The 18,366-nt window shown below is 35.4% G+C and overlaps 1 protein-coding gene across 1 annotated transcript; it reads left to right on the top strand.

Annotated features, from left to right (window-relative positions):
- Positions 1–9,657: 9,657 nt before the first annotated feature.
- On the top strand, positions 9,658–17,849 carry LOC141717418 (uncharacterized). Its single transcript, XM_074519464.1, has 13 exons — positions 9,658–9,840; positions 10,110–10,176; positions 10,286–10,396; positions 10,732–10,927; positions 12,358–12,443; positions 13,154–13,349; positions 13,501–13,612; positions 14,381–14,508; positions 14,654–14,860; positions 14,976–15,085; positions 15,525–15,654; positions 16,267–16,416; positions 17,279–17,849. The coding sequence occupies exons 1-13, from the start codon at positions 9,753–9,755 to the stop codon at positions 17,498–17,500; spliced, it is 1,803 nt and encodes a 600-aa protein (XP_074375565.1). The 5' UTR covers positions 9,658–9,752; the 3' UTR covers positions 17,501–17,849.
- The last annotated feature ends 517 nt before the right edge of the window (positions 17,850–18,366 follow it).

Here is an 18,366-nt window from a genome sequence, read left to right as displayed (position 1 = left end):
GAGGGCCAAGTTCTTTCCTCCGAGATGGTCTCCACAGATTCCTGTGTGAACCTCGATCATCGCTAACTGGGCTTCTTCTAACGTCAGACATCAGAATAATGGTTCAGATAGGGCGCGCCGGTACAGCGACGAACCAATTACACAGTAATTTCTTGCCTTGAACATAAGTGAGCGAGCTTCGCGTTTCTCGCTCGGGAGTTTGTTGTCGATAATGTACTCGAGAAGCGGTTTTCGCCAGTCAAAGTTGTTCTGGATTTGGTTGATAGAACGCTCATCGATGGCGGGAGTAGCTAGGACATCGACGTACACCGGATTGGGACTGATTGGAAGACTCGAGGAGGCTAACTTGGCCAAATGATCAACCCATTGATTTTCTTCTCTGTCGACATTAGAAAGTTTCCATGAGGAGAATTTCTTGAGTAGCTCTTGTGTTATTACCAAGTATTGAGCCATTTTCTCATTATGTGCCTTGAATTCCCCGCTTATTTGCTTGGAGACTAACTGAGAATCTCCAAATATGTCAATATTTTCAGCTTCGAGATCCATAGCCAGTTTTAAGCCTGCGATGAGTGCCTCGTACTCGGCGACATTGTTTGTTGCCAGAAATTCAAACTTTAGAGCTTGCTGGATTTTGAATCCCCCCGGACTTATTAAAATAATTCCTGCTCCTGCGGAGTCAGCCGTCGAGGATCCGTCGATAAATAGCAACCATGGTCTTAAGTGATTTTCGTCGAAACTTTGGGCTTTGGCCTGAAACTGACATTCAGCAACAAAGTCTGAGAGAACCTGGGCCTTTATTGCCGTTCGAGGCTTATACTCAATATAGAACTGACTTAATTCTATCGTCCATGTGGCAAGTCTGCCCGTCATGTCGGGTTTGTGTAGAATCCTCTTCAGGGGTTGATTTGTAAGCACATGCATCTCCCTTCCCTGGAAATAATGTCTAAGCTTTCGGCTTGCGACAACCAAGGCATAGACCAATTTTTCTACTTGCGGGTATCTGACTTCGGCATCTCGAAGAGAGTGGCTAATGTAATACACCGGGATTTCTTTCCCTTCATTGACTTGAATCAGAACGGCCGCGACCGTTTTATCGGATGCAGAGAGATATATTTTCAGAGGCTCATTTGGCGAGGGCCGAGTGAGGATGGGAGGATTTGTAAGGAATACCTTTAGCTCGGAGAAATTTTTCTCGCACTCCTCGTTCCACTCAAAGTGTGATGATTTGGAAGCTGCCTTTATTGCTGAGAAAAAGGGGAGGCATCTTTTTGACGATTGGGGGATAAACCTCCGAAGTGCGGCGATGCAACCGGTTAACTTTTGTAAATCTTTTACTGATTTTGGATTTTCCATTTCTAAGATCGCTCTTGTTTGGGATGGATCTGCCTCGATACCTCTTTGTGTAACCAGAAACCCGAGGAATTTTCCGGCAGTAAGACCGAACGAGCATTTAGCTGGGTTTAAGCGCATGTTGTTTTTTCTCACATTTTCAAACGTTTCGCGGAGGTCTATGACGTGGTCAGAGGCAGCCTTCGACTTCGTGATCATGTCGTCGACATATATCAGCATGTTTCTCCCAATTTGTGTATTGAATATCTTATCCATCGTTTGTTGAAAAGTAGCTCCAGCGTTGATTAAACCAAAAGGCATCACTCGATATCCGAAGACTCCCCGGTGTGTGATGAATGCAGTTTGCTGCCAGTCTTGCGAGTCCATTTTAATCTGATTGTACCCCGAAAAGGCATCCATGAAAGAGAGAAGTTCGTTTCCAACTGTCGCATAAATAAGTTGATCGATGTTCGGGAGTGGATAAAAGTATTTGGGGAATGCCTTATTAACATCTGAGTAATCGATGCACATTCTCCACTTCCCGCTACTTTTCTTGACTAGGACCACATTCGAGATCCAAGTGGGGAATTATACTGGTTCGATGAAACTGGCCTCGAGCAATCTATTGATCTCCAGGTCGATAGCTACCCTTTTTTCAGCAGAGAATGTACGATGTTTTTGCCTAACCGGCTTGATGTTTTTACTGATGTGCAAAGAGTGTCGAGCGACAACCTCGGGAATCTCGGGGATATCTTTTGGATCCCAGGCGAAAATATCAGAAAACTCACGGATAAGGCACGTGATATCTTTCTTTAATTGATCATGGAGATTCTTGCCGAGCCTTGTGGTTTTCTCAGGATTTCCTTCGATCACTTCTATTTCTTCAGTTTCTTCGGCGGGAGAGCAAGAATTGCTAGTGGGTGGTTCCACAAGGTCTCTGGGGTCGATGTCAAGCACCTGGTTAACATCAAATTCTTCGTCAACCTTTTTTCTTGGAGATACAGTGGTTAGGTAGCATTGTCTTGCTGTTACTTGATCACCAATCATTTCTCCCATGCCGAAATCTGTGGGAAATTTCATTTTTAAGTGGGAGATAGATGTTATAGCTCGGAGTGCGGTGATCGTTGTTCGTCCCAAAATAGCGTTGAAGCTTGAGGAAGCACTAATCACATGGAATTTGACCATTTTCCAAATCTGACAGGGTGGGGAACCGAAAAGCACTGGCATGTCGATGGTTCCTACCACATGAACCTCATTGCCTGTAAACCCGTATAACGGGGTTCGGGAGTTCTCGAGTCTTCGATCCCCTATGTCCATTCGGGAAAAAGCATGGTGATATAACACGTCGACAGAGCTACCATTATCGACCAACATTTTCTTAACCGTGTTGTTTCCCACACGTGTTGTGATGACGAGAGCATCTTGATGGCCTTCGATGAGATCGGGACGATAATCATCGTCGGAGAAAGAGATGACTGGGGAGGAATTCGCTCGAGGGCGTTTAGCTGCCGAGGGATTGACATTAAATACTTCTCGAGCATAAATCTTGCGAGAGTTGTGGGAGAGACCCCCGGCTGCTATACCACCAAAAATAACGTCGATTACACGATCATCCTCGCCTCGATGGTGACGTCTGGGTTCATCATCGTGCTGCACATAGTGGACTAGTTGTCCTCGACGAATTTTTCCTTCGATGAGATTGCTAAGTTGAAAACATTGCTCTGTTGTATGGCCAGTATCTTCATGATATTCACAATATCTGGAGCTTGGGGGTCTTCCTGGTTTCATGGGCCTTGGAGGGCGATAATCCGGTTCTGTTTTTAACACCGCCAAAATTGTCGTTTTTTCGGTGTTGAGTTTAGTGAACCCTTTTTCAGATCGATTGTGGGGCTGCCAATCTCTTTCTCTTCTATCCCTCGGAGGAAGGTCCGATGTGCGAGGCAGTGGCGACCTACGGCGCTCTCGGCGCCTTTCCCTCGCAGGGGATCGTGGACTGTAGCTTCGGTGTCGTTCATATTTTGACGACCTCCGTGGAGATTGTATACAGCTTACCGCTTCTTGAAGCATCATGCGGTGTTCTATAATCTGGAACGCGGCATGTAGGGTTTTCGGCCTTTTTTCAAAGATCTCTTCTAAAAGGAGTCCATGCCTAGACTTATCGATGCCCGCTGTCAGGAAATTGACTGCCATCTGTTCTATTAAGTCTGGAATTTCTGCTATCTCTTCTCTGAACCGGGTTAGAAAACTACTGAGACTTTCGCCAGATCGTTGATGCATTGTCATCAAGGATGCAGTAACTTTGATTCCTTTGTAGTTGCTGGAAAATCGGGCTTGAAACTTGTTTTTCAGAGTTGTCCACGAGTCGATTGACCGAGGCGGCAAGTTACTGTACCATCGGAGAGCCGTGCCTTAAAGGCAAGTGGAGAAGAACTGACACCTAGCGATCTCCGAGTGGCCGAAGAAAGCCATGCGACCATCAAACGTATTTAGAAATGCTAACGGGTCTGAGGATCCGTCGAAATGATCGAGAGCAGGCGTTTTTAGCGTCCTGTCGATGCGCGCCTTCTCAAGCACTAATGATAGGGGACTCTCGGAAACGGCTTCAAACCCTGCCTGATTTCTCATCAAGGTACGCATCTGGGCAATTTCCTCCTGCATTTTAGCGAACTCCTCGTGAGATATAGATTCTGTGGATTCTGTCTGATGTGAGACATCGGCAGATGACACTGTCCTCTGTCGACGTTCGCGAGGTTGCGAATATGTCGATTCCGCCGACGGTTCATATTCATACTCCGCATCATCCTTGTCATAAAATTCATCGTCTTGTCCATCATTTTGAATTGTAGTTTGTTGGAGCTCTCGATGGAGACGGTGAATCTCGCGTTTTCGCTCAAGTTTAGCCTGCAATCTCTGAGCTTCGCGCTCTAGAAACCCGAGTTCTTCATCTGAATCAAGCGAATCTTTTGGATTTTCTTGGTTTTGGGCTTTTAGCCTTTCTTTCTTTTCCAAATGCAGCCGAACGTCGCTCGAGAGAACTTTTTTTCCTTTAGATGTTTGAACTCTAAAACGTTGATCTGACACAGTTTTTCTTTTTCTGTCCCTTTGGAGTGAGTCCTTCAATCCTAGAAATTGATCTTCTGGAGGAGCCTCAGGTGGAGGGAACAAACACTTCGGCTTCAATGCCGGTTGTTTAGGAAACTCGCGATCGCCGTGGGTCGAGGGGTCGGCGGCAACTTCTGCCGTCAACTCCTTTACCTGAGTCGGTCCGGCGGTTCCCGGATCAAGCTCTTCTACAATCATCTTCTGGTTGGATCTTGTTAAAGCAAAGCTCCTTCTAGCGCCAAATGATGTGCCAATAATATTATTGTTATTAGACTATAGTTTTAGGAGATGATCTTCTTTGCTTAATTAGCCAACCCCTTCAAATGAGGTTGTTGTCTTATATTTATACCATGTCCCAAATGGGCTATTTATTACAAAGTGGGCTTCTTGGGCCTATTACAAGATATTATAATCTAATCTATTTTGGGCTCCTTCCAAGGTCCAACAATATACTTAAATAAAAAAATCTCTATGCCAACTAAATGTATTATATCAACTTTAATAAAAGAACTTACAGTTTTTTCCTTAATTACAAATATAGCACTCGAAAGAACCCTTTCCCAAGCTAACCTTACTACCTAGCCAACTGATATTCCGGAGCCTTATAGCTACCTTGCTATAGTTTGAAATCAAGTTTTGTCACAACCCGGCACAAAATTGATATGAATACACGAGTACAAGAATAAACAAATTGATTACAACTCAAACTATATTTTGTTCGACTGGATTTATATTTGAAGAATAATGAACAAGAGAATGTTTAATATGAAGACAATTAGACGTGAAAACATTAAGTTCAAATTGGAAATACTTGAGTTGTAGAGTATTTGAAAAAGGATAAACTTAGTTAAAGATAATTATTTGAAAGATTCAAACTAAGTTTAAGATAAATTTTATTGGAGAAGAGGTTTAAATCCAGTCAAACTAAGATGTAAATTAAACTTTAAAACTTATCTCTTAGAATATCTCTGGAAACCGCAATCTTGTTTCTTGAATCATTCTGTTGAATTGTTCTCATGTTGAATTTTGTACATCATCATCAGAAGCAAACTAACAGTATTTATGTATATAAGACTAATTTGTTAGGGTTTAGTATAATGCATGCTTTGTATTTTTATGCCCGTTTAGGGTTATGGGTTGAACTTATGTTGGATTTGTTTTACCTTGTTTCATTTTTTATCGATCTAACATGATTAAATATCAAAGTGGTCCTTTAACTTGAAGGCTATATATCAATTCTCTTATCAAACTTAAAGATGTTTTATTTTGAATCACTAAATTCAAACTAAATATAAAATAAATATATTTAAATATGTGTTTGAGGATTACATAACTAGTTGTAAAGAATTCTATACCTATTTCGTTAATGCTACTGTATCCAAATGTAAAGTTATTAATTCTATTATTTTAGATAATATAGTTAGATTTTTAAAAAAATAATGTACTAATTATTTTTATTTGTGTGGTTATTTTTTATTTAAATAAAATATTTAGTATATAATTTTTATAAAATCTAGATATATTGTATTTTTTTTTACTAATATAGTTTATACCCTTACAAATGAGTATCTATTCTCAATAATTCTCGGGTGAGCCAAAGTCGAACCCAGGAACTGAGACGACAGAGGATAAGCTCCTTACCACTGGAGCTATCTAACCTCTCACGAAATATATATATATAACTCATAAGTACTATAATTCATAAGTTGTGGTAGCATTCACGAAATATATATAGAACTTAATAAAAATAATTTTTAATTTTTAAACACATATTATTTTTGACAAACAAGAAAGATTTTATTACAGTAAATCAGACATCAAAACATTCATTAAATCGATTGGAACATCCCTCCTATCAATTACTCGACCTGGATGTGAACATGTAATATTGGCTAAATAGTGAGCCATCGTGTTTGCAAATCGTATAATAAAAAATAACGAGATATCGTTTATACTTTGCATAAGCTCCTTGCACTCCTCAATCACCATACTAGTAGAAGACATGACAACCTTACTTCTGATTGCTTGCACCACTGTGAGGCAATCAGATTCAATAACCATTGATACCCATTCTTTCGATTTAACTCAGCTTAATGTATCCTTAAAAGCAATCGCTTCCGCTAACAAAGGCGAGACAACTCCAAAGCATTCCATAGATTTTGCTTGCACCAGATCACATTCTTGATCCCTTGCCCCCATCCCCATTCCATAGGCCAGCTGATCTTTGAAAATTGCAGCATCGACTGTCGCTGTCACCTTGATGTAATCTACTTGTGGTTTGACCCAAATAATTGTCCCGTCCCCTTCAAATTTTGAATGAACCAGGGCCTCTGTTAATCTAGCGTTATGCCATTGTACAAGGTGATGATTTGTCGTTCCAACGCTTATCATTACGTGCGTTCCATAATTACTATGACTTGTTTATTTAAGGTGATACTCCCCATACCCCAACGTCCTCTCCAACCATTCATAGAAATTTTTGGCCACCACTTATTGAATACTTGGAAATAGATTGTGTCAACATTGTGCTGCAAATGTACATTGAACCAATGCGTGCATAATAGTTTTGTCTTCAAAATTACATACCGGGCAAGTACTTAGCATGGGGACATGTTTTTGTTGATAACTTAGCGTTGATCTCTACCGTTAAATACGGCTCTCACAATTTCCTCATCCCACCTTCGTTCATCAATACAGAGAAAAGAAGGTATATGTTTGAAATCTAGTTTGAATTTATGAATTCAAATGATATCCCGTTAGGTTGAGTGACTATTTTGGTATTTAACCCAATCCAAAAATGATTTGTTTTTAGTCCAAAAATAATTAAATTTTTTAAATTGTATTAAGTGATTTATTTATAATTATATTCTTATTATACAGTATGCATAAGGGAAATTTTATCCAAATATTCGAAAATTATGGTCACTAATCGTCAAAACAATCTCAATTGTTGGATCATAAAAGTTAACATGCTAGCCATTAAATTATAAAATTAGATATAATAATTAAAATATAAATACATTATGAATCATAATCCTTCACAACACCTTCTATAACCAACAACAGGTAAACTATGTAGAATAATAATACAAAATTCGTAATTATTTATAATTCTACTATTATTCAAGCACTAATACATTGATATAACACATTGATATAACAGTAGATTCAATATGATTAGATATTCTAATATATATATATATAGCCCTAATTCAATTTAATATCCTCATATATATTTTTCTCAATATTAACATATTTGTTGTAATAATATTACAAAAAAAACTATAAAAAATTAATAATGCAACAACATCATAATTCATAAATAACAAATATATGTACTTTAAAAAATGTTAAAATTAAATTTTAAAAATGTTAAAAAAAATAAAATAAGTAAATTTTAAAAAACCATGTATTGCGTATGATATAAGCTAATATATTTGTTAAGTAATATGTCAAAAAAACTCAAATATCGAATATTTGATATTTCTTAAAAAACAATATCTAGATCGATTCAACAATTTTTGTTAATACATTTTATTTGTTACTGGGTCTGTGCGTACGGAACTAAAAGGAAGATACAACAAATTTACCGATCATACAAATTCTTTTTACTAAAACATGTTACACAATGGACATGGATTCTAATAATTTGATATAGTGCATAACAGAATTAAAATATTATATTATACCCTACATATAACTAGAGGTTGGGAGTTTTGGTGGTATAGTTTGGGCGTCATAGATAAAGTAGTATTTACTTTATAAAAACAAAGCTGACAACGCGCTTAGCACGATACATATGTTATAAGCCTAAAACTAATATGAAAAAGATATAAATATAATATGTAAATATTCAATATATTTCCAGATAATTAAATAATTTAGGAATAAGTAATAATAATTTGGTTGTCATGCCTAACAATGTCCTTTCAGAGGTGTTAAAATCATACTCCATCCGTCCCGCCGGATAGTTTACGTACATTATTTATAGTTTCATAATATTTTTTCTTAATTTTTTTTTGAATAAAAGTTTAAACATGAAACTTTTTTTTCAGGATATTTTTTTAAAAAAATTTATTATCGAGATATATTTTAAACGAGTATTGAAAAACGTACCAAAAAGTAACGTAAACAATCCAGTGGGACGGGGGAGTATAAAACTTAACCACACTAACTTGAAAAAGATAATTTTCACAATAAACTCTAATTATTTCTAATACATTTATAATATGTAAGTAGTGAACTATTATAATGTATCATAATATATAATACATAAATAAATATAAATTTCAGCAAAAATACTAAGATGTAGAGAATCAAATTAACACGAAAACGAAAAAATGTAACATGTTTATACATAAAATATAACAACTATAACATAATCACTACAACCAAATATAAAAAAACTTGAATATATATTATATATTACTTGACATGTTAAAAAATCTATTCTATTCAATATAATTTAAAAAGATATAAATAAGAGAAAATATTAATGACAAATATGTAAAAATAAAATTTACTTCACTTTTTTTGGTAAATAATAATCACCATATAGACATGTTATCAAAAAAAACATTTAAGGTGACTTCAAATTTGTAGTTACAAATTTCACTTACACATATATTTTCATTGTTTATGCTAAAAAAATTAAAATAAATTAATAGATATAATGTAAAATTATACAAGAAGTAGATATTTCGATTTATTGAAATTAATATTTTGTAAAAATGTAGTTATAAATAAGTTAATAAATATAAAAAAACTTGAAAATATATTATACATTACTTAACATGTTTAAAAATATATTACCATTAAAAGTAAATAAATCAAAATATAAGACTAAATTAACAAATATAGCATTTTTTAAAAGAAAATTGAAAATTATAAAAATATTATAAAATTATTATTTATAAATTATCCAAGATTTTTTGTCAGGGTTAGAAGTATTAAATTTAGTACTAAAATTTAATTTCAAATGATTTGATATTATTGACTTGGTAATAAGAATATTTTTATCAATAAATTAAACAAGGTAAAATGATGTTTGTTTCCAATAACAAAGTTTAATAGTAGTATTATGCTTGATAGTTTTAAAAGTGTAGTGTGACAAGTGGTTGGAAACATAAAGTTAGTGGCATAGTGCAGTTTAATACCTGAGATTGTAAAAAACGTGCCGTGACGAAAGTATATCCGACCCGACCCGACACTGTAATTTACATTTACACAGCCTCTGTTGTGAGCAATTGAGCACACACTCCTTTACATCACAGTTAATCCGGCAGCCAGAAACCTAATTATCGCCGTCCGTTACGAATCAAATGGCTAAAGATAACGCAATGGAGATCGATGATCAGAAATCAATTGTCTCCGATCAGTCCAATCACAATCCTAAGTTCTCAATTCATGGTCTCTCTCTCTCTCTCTCTCTCTCCCTCTCCCTCTCCCCCTCCCCCTCTCTCTCTCCCACTCCCCAGGTCTCTCTCCCTCTCTCATCTCTCTCTCTCTCTATCTCTCTCCCCCCCTCTCTCTCCCTCTAGTTTGTTATGAATTGTTTATTCACACTAATTACATTAGCATACATACAATATACATCAGTAATACCAATGCATTTTACGGTTTAATTGTTGAATTGATAATCCTATGTGTTATTGAATTGAATTTGTTGGTATATACAGTGTTGCAGCTGTTGAAATCTGCACAGATGCAGCACGGTTTGCGATTTGGGGATTACACTCGTTATCGGTACTTATACGATTTCTAAAATTTAGCTCAGTTAGGAATTAATGTTACTGATTGTTGTGACATTATAAGTTATAAATGTAGTTTTAAGTGTTTTCGGTGCGTGTAACAGGAGGTATTGCACTGCTAGGCTGAGGAGGTTGTATAAATCGTTGAAGTTTACTCATGGGCGTGGGAAATACACTAAGAGAGCTATACAGCCATCCATGGTGACTGAAGTCAGGTCGTGCCTGGAATTTTAATTCGTAATATTATGTTATTTTCGGAGATAATTTTTTTAATTGATGAATTTTTTGTTGATGTTGTTGGTCGCTTTCCCCGACACAAGCGGTTTTATAGGGTGAAAATATGTTTCAGGACAAATGAATGGATTTTGATATTCTATTAAATATAATTAAATTATCCTTGTATTTACAGCGTTCTATTATAATGTAGGAGCATTTGTCAATTTTCTAGCTTCTGTTAATTAGTCAATAGTGGAATGTCTGCACTTTCTGGTATAATTTTTACTGAGTGGCATTTCTAATATTCTTATTAACTGTGTTTTACGTTCAATAGATTTCTGCATGTGGTTCTCTATACATCTGAAAGAGCTTGGAGCCACGCCATGGAGAAGAGACAGCTGCCAGATGGCCCCAATGCACGCCAGCGTAGATATCTGATCGGTAGGCTTAGGAAAGCTGTAAAATGGGCCACCCTTTTTGCTGAGCTTTGTGCTATGAAAGGCGACTCTAGAACTTCCTTGGAAGCTGAGGTGTGTATTCAAATTAAGGCAGAAATTGGGGTCGTCTTATTGATATGGCATTATTTTTAGTGATTTCATTTAGAATATAATTTGCACCCCCCCCCCTCTTCGTGATGTGGTATCTTGCAAGTATCTTCCAACTATGACTATTTCATACAAATTCCAAATAATTCCACACTCTCCGCTCATTCCCCTATCTAAACTCACTCCCCCCCCCCTTTTTGTTGAATGACCAGTCTGCTCCTCATATTCTTTCCTTATCACAAGTGGTAGTGCTGTACTGGTATATTTCTTGTGGGCCTTCCAGCATATGTGAACCTAATGGCTGGATTCGTGGCAAAGCCATATTATATGGATTTTTCATTCAGCTATTAAATTGTCAAAAGCAGGCGTCTTTGGAACCCAAATAAATTTTCATTTGGTTCCCAACAAAAAGATGAGAAACTAAGCTTTCTTTGCTGTTTCAACTGAAAACTTTCAGTCCTTGTGCCACGGTTCCACGTTATTATTGTACAACATGAAAGGTCACCGGAACAGTTATTACCTCCTTTTTAAAACTTTGCTTTCCTTTTCTAGTGTAAGATAACTATATGTTATTATGATGTTATATGGATTATCTTAAAGTTCTGATACCTTTACTAGCCTGATGTAAACGTAAAATATAACTGAGCCGGAAAAAAAATGATTATGCTTTCCGGCTTTTCCTTGAAATAGTTTAATATGGTAACATAGTTGTGAGTGTTGACACTTGTATAATTTTCACTTACCTTACAAGGCTGTTGTTTTTTTTTGCTTAGTAAACTCACGCACACCAAGGGGATGAACCCTTGATCTCCTCCAAAGGAGGCGAGAGCTCAACCACTGCAGTTGGCTACAAGACCCTTTGTTGCGTGGAAGGATTTTTTTAGTGATAAGTCATAAAATAAACAGATTTTGACCTTGTTTTTAGTAGCCATGTTTATTCTTCATCTTTTGTCTTTGTTTGAACCTTGTTTATCTTTACATTTTCTTCGTTACCTATAAGGTATAAAACTTTAGGATTATACTTTTAGCTTACTAATGAGGTTTTAAATATATTAGATATTTTCTTGTATATATTGTCCAGTATCGCTCATTCAGCTAATCGGGGGTCAGTTATACTCACATATGGCTTACATGTCTTTGCATGCTTGATTGGTTTCTGAAACTGCATTCTTTTTTCTAGGATCGCTATTAATATAATGTTTTGTTTTTCTTGAATTGGTGTTATTAATTTATTTGTTAATGTCATGACCATTATATTATATAAAAGAACTTCTTAAGTAAATTGTTGCATTTATATGTATTTATTCTACATGGAACTACAGTTGTCCAGCATCTTTTTGTCAACTTTTACTGCTTACCTGGAGTTTATTTTTTGGTTTCTATATCTATTCAGCTTGTTGATACGTAATTTGCAGGCATATGCATCTTATATGAAAGGGAATCTGTTGTTTGAGCAAGATCAGAATTGGGACATTGCATTGAAGAGTTTCAAGAGTGCTAGGTAAATGTTACTTTAGATGGTTTGAACTCATTTGTTTCACCATGAAATTAAGATTGCAATGCCAGTACATTGTCGTCTGCAATTAAAATTCGATGAGCTCAAATCTGGGAAGTTTTTTGTAAGGAGAAATGAATTTTACGAGCCACATGTGATATGTCAGTAGCAAGAGAGGATGCTCGTAGGCTATTACTGCTTTTGTTTACCTGTGTATTTAAAATCTTTTAAGCTCAGTCTAGATTAAGGTTGTCCATATACAGTTTCAGTTTGACATAAAAGACATAGAGCTTGCCTTGGCAAATTTTATTCCCAGTCGCATTCATCAAATAAAAGGTTCTGAACCCTAAAAGGCCAAATATGATTTTTTTTTTTGAATTTTAAGTTTAAGTCTTCCATTAGTTATTTTACAGGCAAAAATTAGAATATACAACTATATCCAAAAATTAAAGTAGGACGCTCGAGAAAGTGACTTGATCTGGCATATCATTTCAGTGAAAGGTATGATAGAACACTGTAATTCTAATTCCAAATTAAATGTAAGGGTTGATTTTAAATATTAAAGAATTTGGAATGAGGCTTGGTTATATATATTTGACTTTGGCACTTAAACCTCTTGTGATTATCATATATATTCTTACCAAATCACACACCCACACACATATCACTAACTTTTCTATGAAAGAATGTGGTATCTAATGCTAGTTATCTTATAGGGCTGTTTATGAGGAACTTGGGAAATATGGAGACCTAGAAAATCAAGTATTGTGCCGTGAGCGTGTTGAGGAACTAGAACCCAGTATACGTTACTGCCTGCACAAAATTGGTGAGTCGAATCTACAAGCTTCTGAACTTTTACAAATAGGCGAAATGGAAGGACCTGCTTTGGACCTTTTCAAGGCTAAGTTGGAGGTTAGTCTATCGCTCTTAAACAAATGCCATGAGTTCCTCTTGAAGTAAGATAGTGCAATTATTTGAATTTTGAATGTACTTGAAAATCCAAAGCCCATCTTTTACGTGTGTTATGTCCTTATATTATAACTTTTTGTCTGTTTATTTTCAGGCTGTGATGGCTGAAGCTAGATCTCAACAGGCAGCGTCTATGACAGAATTCAATTGGTTAGGGCATAGGTTTCCCATTTCAAATGCAAAGACGCGGGTTTCAATATTAAAAGGTATTAGTAGCCCAGTCTTATCGTGGTGGTAATGATGCTTGACAAGTTCAAGAAGGTTACAAAATATGGAAAAAAAATATCTCTCCGGAGAATCAATAGAAACTATCAAAAATTCTAAGTCTCATTTTAGAGGATGGTTACATTTTCTTAGACAGATATTAAACTTTATATAGGTAACTAATATTAGTAACTGTCTAGATTTATAATATATGAATTGCTATCTATTCAAGTTCTAGAATATTCCTAATAGACAACAAAATACGGATACAATTATATCTAATTATAATATAAATTTTTTAAACAATTGAATTTTCCTGCTCCATATCCGTCATCCGAATCAAGTGTACAATATTGACCAGCTTGTCTGACCATGTTAGGTTCACATTATTATTCCATTTGAGAAAAGCTTGATTCTGCCTTGAGGTTTTTCCTCCGCAATGTGAGATGTAGATGTATTAGTTTTGAGGCTATTGTTTGGTAATTGTGAATTGTTATAATTAAACTTCTTTGAAATTGTTAGGTGTTTTTCTGCTTCTAACCAGTTCCATTCATGCTTTGGCTGAATGTGATGAAATTATATAACTATCAGTACGCTGAAGCAATGCTCATGATGAATTTTTAAAGTAGATCTTTTTTAATACAATGTGTCGTGAGAGCCTGTATAGCCCATACATATACTTTAAATACAATTGTTTCTAGTCCTATCAGCATGTATGTTTCATTACAATAAAACAAATATTTATAGTTATTATTTGCATATTCTATCAGCTCAGGAGCTAGAGAAAGATCTCAATGGTCCAAAAGGAGAATCTTTACCAGCAGAAAAGAGGCTGGTTATATTTGACAAAATGTTTGCGGCATATCATGAAGCAAGGAGCAGCATTCGTAATGATTTGGTAAGGCATTTCTTGTAATTAAGTGTGAAAAAAGTTGAATAAGGGTGATTAACCATTATGTAAGCGGAGTACCAGATCTATGATATGTATAGACACATAAGTGAATGTTGCAGTGAAGTTTGACTAGCAATACTATTTGTTTTAGGCTAATGCAGGTAACTCTGAAAACATGAAAGATGATCTGAGTGGCCTTGATAAGGCCATTGGTGCTGTTTTGGGACAACGAACTATTGAGCGAAATCAGTTGTTAGTGAGCATAGCAAAGAGTAAACTTAATAAGTCACGTGATGACAAGAATGACAGAACCACGAAGCCGGAGGAGCTTGTCCGCTTATATGACCTATTATTGCAGGTGATTATAGGTCAAATATGGCATTTTGTTAAATTAGTCTCTGGAGAAGCTTTTCAGCATCACTTCCAGTCCTATATTGCATGGGGAAACTTAATATTGTACTCATTTATGGCAGAATACGGCTGACCTTTCTGATTTAGTTAGCTCTGGAAGAGATAGAAAACCAGAAGAAGTGGCATTTGCTGAAGAATGTGAAATCAAGAGTTCAATTTTCCGAGCAGAAAGGTTGGCTTAGTCTATATAGCATTACAGTATATCTATTAGCAGAAAGATGAACATATAATGTTGTAAGCCCCATCTTTCAATAACATATAATATTAATGTCTCTTGGCCTGACTAGATGGCCTTTTTTGCTTGGAATCCTACTTGATTAAATTATGAAATATGAAAAGTAGAAACTATTAACAACCAGGAACTTCATTTAGACCAGGTTGGAACTGTAGCCTGACACTGCAGTTGTGGTTCAGTACTTCGGTCTTCAATATACAGATTGATTGTTCTATATAGATTAACTGTAGACAAATATCTAACATTTTGAGATTTGTGAACTGACCTAACTAATAACATTCACTGTTGAAGTTTCGAAAACGAGTATATTTTTAACTGGCAAGAGTTCTGTTAGCTATTATCTAAACAAATGGTTTTCCCTTTCAATTGGTGGCAGGTGCTTCTACTTGGCTAAATCTTACAGTTTGGCTGGAAAGAGAGCCGAGGCGTATTCTTTGTACCGTCGTGCTTGCTCTCTTGCTGATACTGCCCTTAAGAGGCTTCAAAGTTCTACCATCGCTGATCAGGTTCATACTCCAAAAGAGATCTGTTTTACGTTGTCATGTGTTCATGCATTGCATGTGCCATAATTCCTAGATTATAGAATATTTTGTTGGGGCTAGGAAGTAAGCCCACAACCCAAAGCGGAAAAAAACAAATGTAATTTTCTATAAAAGCCGGCTTGAGGGTTATTCCTGCGTATGAGAACATAGTAATGAAGAAGATAATAGCCAAAATAGCATTTGTTTTGGCTAGAGCACCCAAATCTGCTATATATTTGACATGGGTTTGCCGCAGTGCTGAAACTATGGCAAAGGCATATATCGTCATTGAATGCATAAATAAAGATACCAACTAGTAGTGATTGAATTCCTTCGATGATTTAGGTTTTAGGGTTTGTGAGGAATGCGCTGTGGAGTGAACACTATTTTTAACTTAATATGAAAAATGAGGCCCATATTTCTCAGTTTTCCTTCCTGAACATTGTATATTACTAATGTATTATCTCATTAATGATCATCAAATTCAATATTTGAGTCATTTGATAGATAGATACTTTATGGTGAACTTTTACATTATTCATTTGAATGAATTCATGGACTCCTATTCATTTTGCTGTCATATATATTTCTGAGCAGGAAGTTCTAAAAGATTTGAAGGTGTTATATAATGAAAGTAGATCAAACAGTTGTATAGAGCATGCCCTAGGTATTATGGAACTGGAGAAGGCTCCTGAAAAACTTTCAGAAAAGATCTCTACTATGTCATTAACAGCAAAGGAGATGAAGGTACTGTATTTTTTTTATCTTTGATTTAACTCGCTTTTTGTAAGTAGGCATTCTAAATTTTAAATGGGTAAAGATGACAGATGTTAGCTAATAATACTATGTATAGTGATTTAACAGTTGCCCCTACATAATCTGTTGTTGCGTACACAGTCATCGATCCATGGCTGCAGGTCCGTTCAGAATCATGACAATTTATTCAGTATTGTTGGTTGTAGAGATAACGTCTTTTAGTTGAACTTACCGATTGCATTCTGATGCCAACTCTTCTCACTGATAAAATAATCTTACTTTCAAAAGTAAAGCAATTGAATATTTTCGTGGTTAAGCTACTGAATGTATACTAAATTTAATAAGTATCATTGGACCTCTGTTGCAATATTTCTATATGCCTACTAGTTGGTCATGGTATTTTATTGTATGTCTTCTTAATAAAAAGTTTTACATTTAAATTCCTATGTATTCATTCTCAAAGAATATTAAGATTCTTTTTATCTGGATTTACAATGATCATATATCGCTCTTACAGTTAAAAGGTTATCACTGGTACTGCAAATAAATTTGTATTGGGGTCAAGGTTTTGCTCTACATGACTTGTTCACAAAGCTTTTTTATTTAATCGTGTTCATTGACTTGTTTTATTTCCATTGTGCAAATCTTCCTTGTGATGAACCCTAAAAACATAATTTGAAGTTTTTATTTAAATCAGTAGAGTAATTTCAGCATCAGTATTCTAGACTTATAAAGAGCTTATGTGGAATGTAGAGCGGAACAAATTTATATCAGTCTTAAAGTTATATAGTATTGATTGGTAATTGGTCTCTTTACACTATTTGATGTTGTATTTCGACACTTTTTGTTTTAGCTGGGTAGTTATCTTTTGGATAAATTGGATGCTTACGAATCTGCTGTTGGTGATGCAAACACAAAAGGAGCCCCTCGTATTGAAACCTTCCCACCAGCCTTTAAAGCGGTGCCTCGTAATCCAATTGTTCTGGACCTTGCCTTTAACTCAATTGAGTTCCCGGCTCTTGATAACCGAATGAAGAAAGATAAGAAGGGCTTATTAAGTAGGTTCTGGGGATGATTAGATGTATCCGACTTTCAAGTTGTGCTTTTGAGAATTTTCTTTGAAATTTTTTCTTAATGTATTTATAAACCCAAGTGGACTTGTTCTTATCTGGGAAGGGGAAATATAGTACTGTAGAAGAGAATATGGGTGGGGAGCTTTTTTTGGTGGTAATGAAGCTCTCATTCACCGGTTTAAGGATACCGTTAATTTATCGTGGAGCAGCAAACTTTTGCAGATACGTTTACAAACAAAAGTTTATAGGGGACCTTGGATTTTATTACTAGAAAAAGTTGTTTGTATCTGGTAGACGTTTCTTTAATCTTTCTTCGAAGTTGAAATGTATCCAAGCAAATCTTGATCGCAACATGTTTTTCCATTGAAAATTTTCTCCGTACTCATATAGCTTTTTTAGGTCTTGCTCCGTTTTTTAAGAAGGAAAGAAGTAACTGATAATGATGTAAAGTATTTTAATCCTATTTTTGGAAAAAAGTTTAGGATTGAAATTTTGTTAAATTTACATTCATTTACACTTGCTTTTTTTCGTGGAAAAACTTGAGAGTATTGTAAATTGATTGTTATTGTCAAAAATTAAATACTCCCTCTGTTTTTTTTATTTGTCGTTTTGACTTTTGCACGTATTTCAATGTGGTTTGACCGGCTAGTTAGAAATATGATTTTAAAAATTTTCTTTTTGTGAATTAAAATATAAGTTGTCTACTTTTATTTACAAAAAAAAAATTATAAATGATAATTTTAACTAACCGGTCAAATGACATTGAAATGTGTGCAAAAGTTAAAGTGACAAATAAAAAAAACGGAGGGAGTAGTAAGACTAGGCTTAGATTTGGAAATCTTCGCATTGCATTTAATTTGTTTGTCTC

The sequence above is a fragment of the Apium graveolens genome, chromosome 4, assembly GCF_009905375.1.
Source record: "Apium graveolens cultivar Ventura chromosome 4, ASM990537v1, whole genome shotgun sequence".
In the NCBI taxonomy this organism is placed as follows: Eukaryota; Viridiplantae; Streptophyta; class Magnoliopsida; order Apiales; family Apiaceae; genus Apium; species Apium graveolens.
The sequence above is the reverse complement of the archived record's forward strand: the minus strand, read 5'-3'. Positions and strand labels throughout refer to the sequence as shown.

Excerpts from the sequence above, each read along its gene's own strand:
- LOC141717418 (XM_074519464.1), top strand. The coding sequence starts at position 9,753 with ATGGCTAAAGATAACGCAATGGAGATCGATGATCAGAAATCAATTGTC. Across the intron at positions 10,177-10,285 it reads GGGGATTACACTCGTTATCG|GAGGTATTGCACTGCTAGGC; the intron begins GTACTTATACGA and ends TGCGTGTAACAG. Across the intron at positions 14,861-14,975 it reads TATATGACCTATTATTGCAG|AATACGGCTGACCTTTCTGA; the intron begins GTGATTATAGGT and ends CATTTATGGCAG.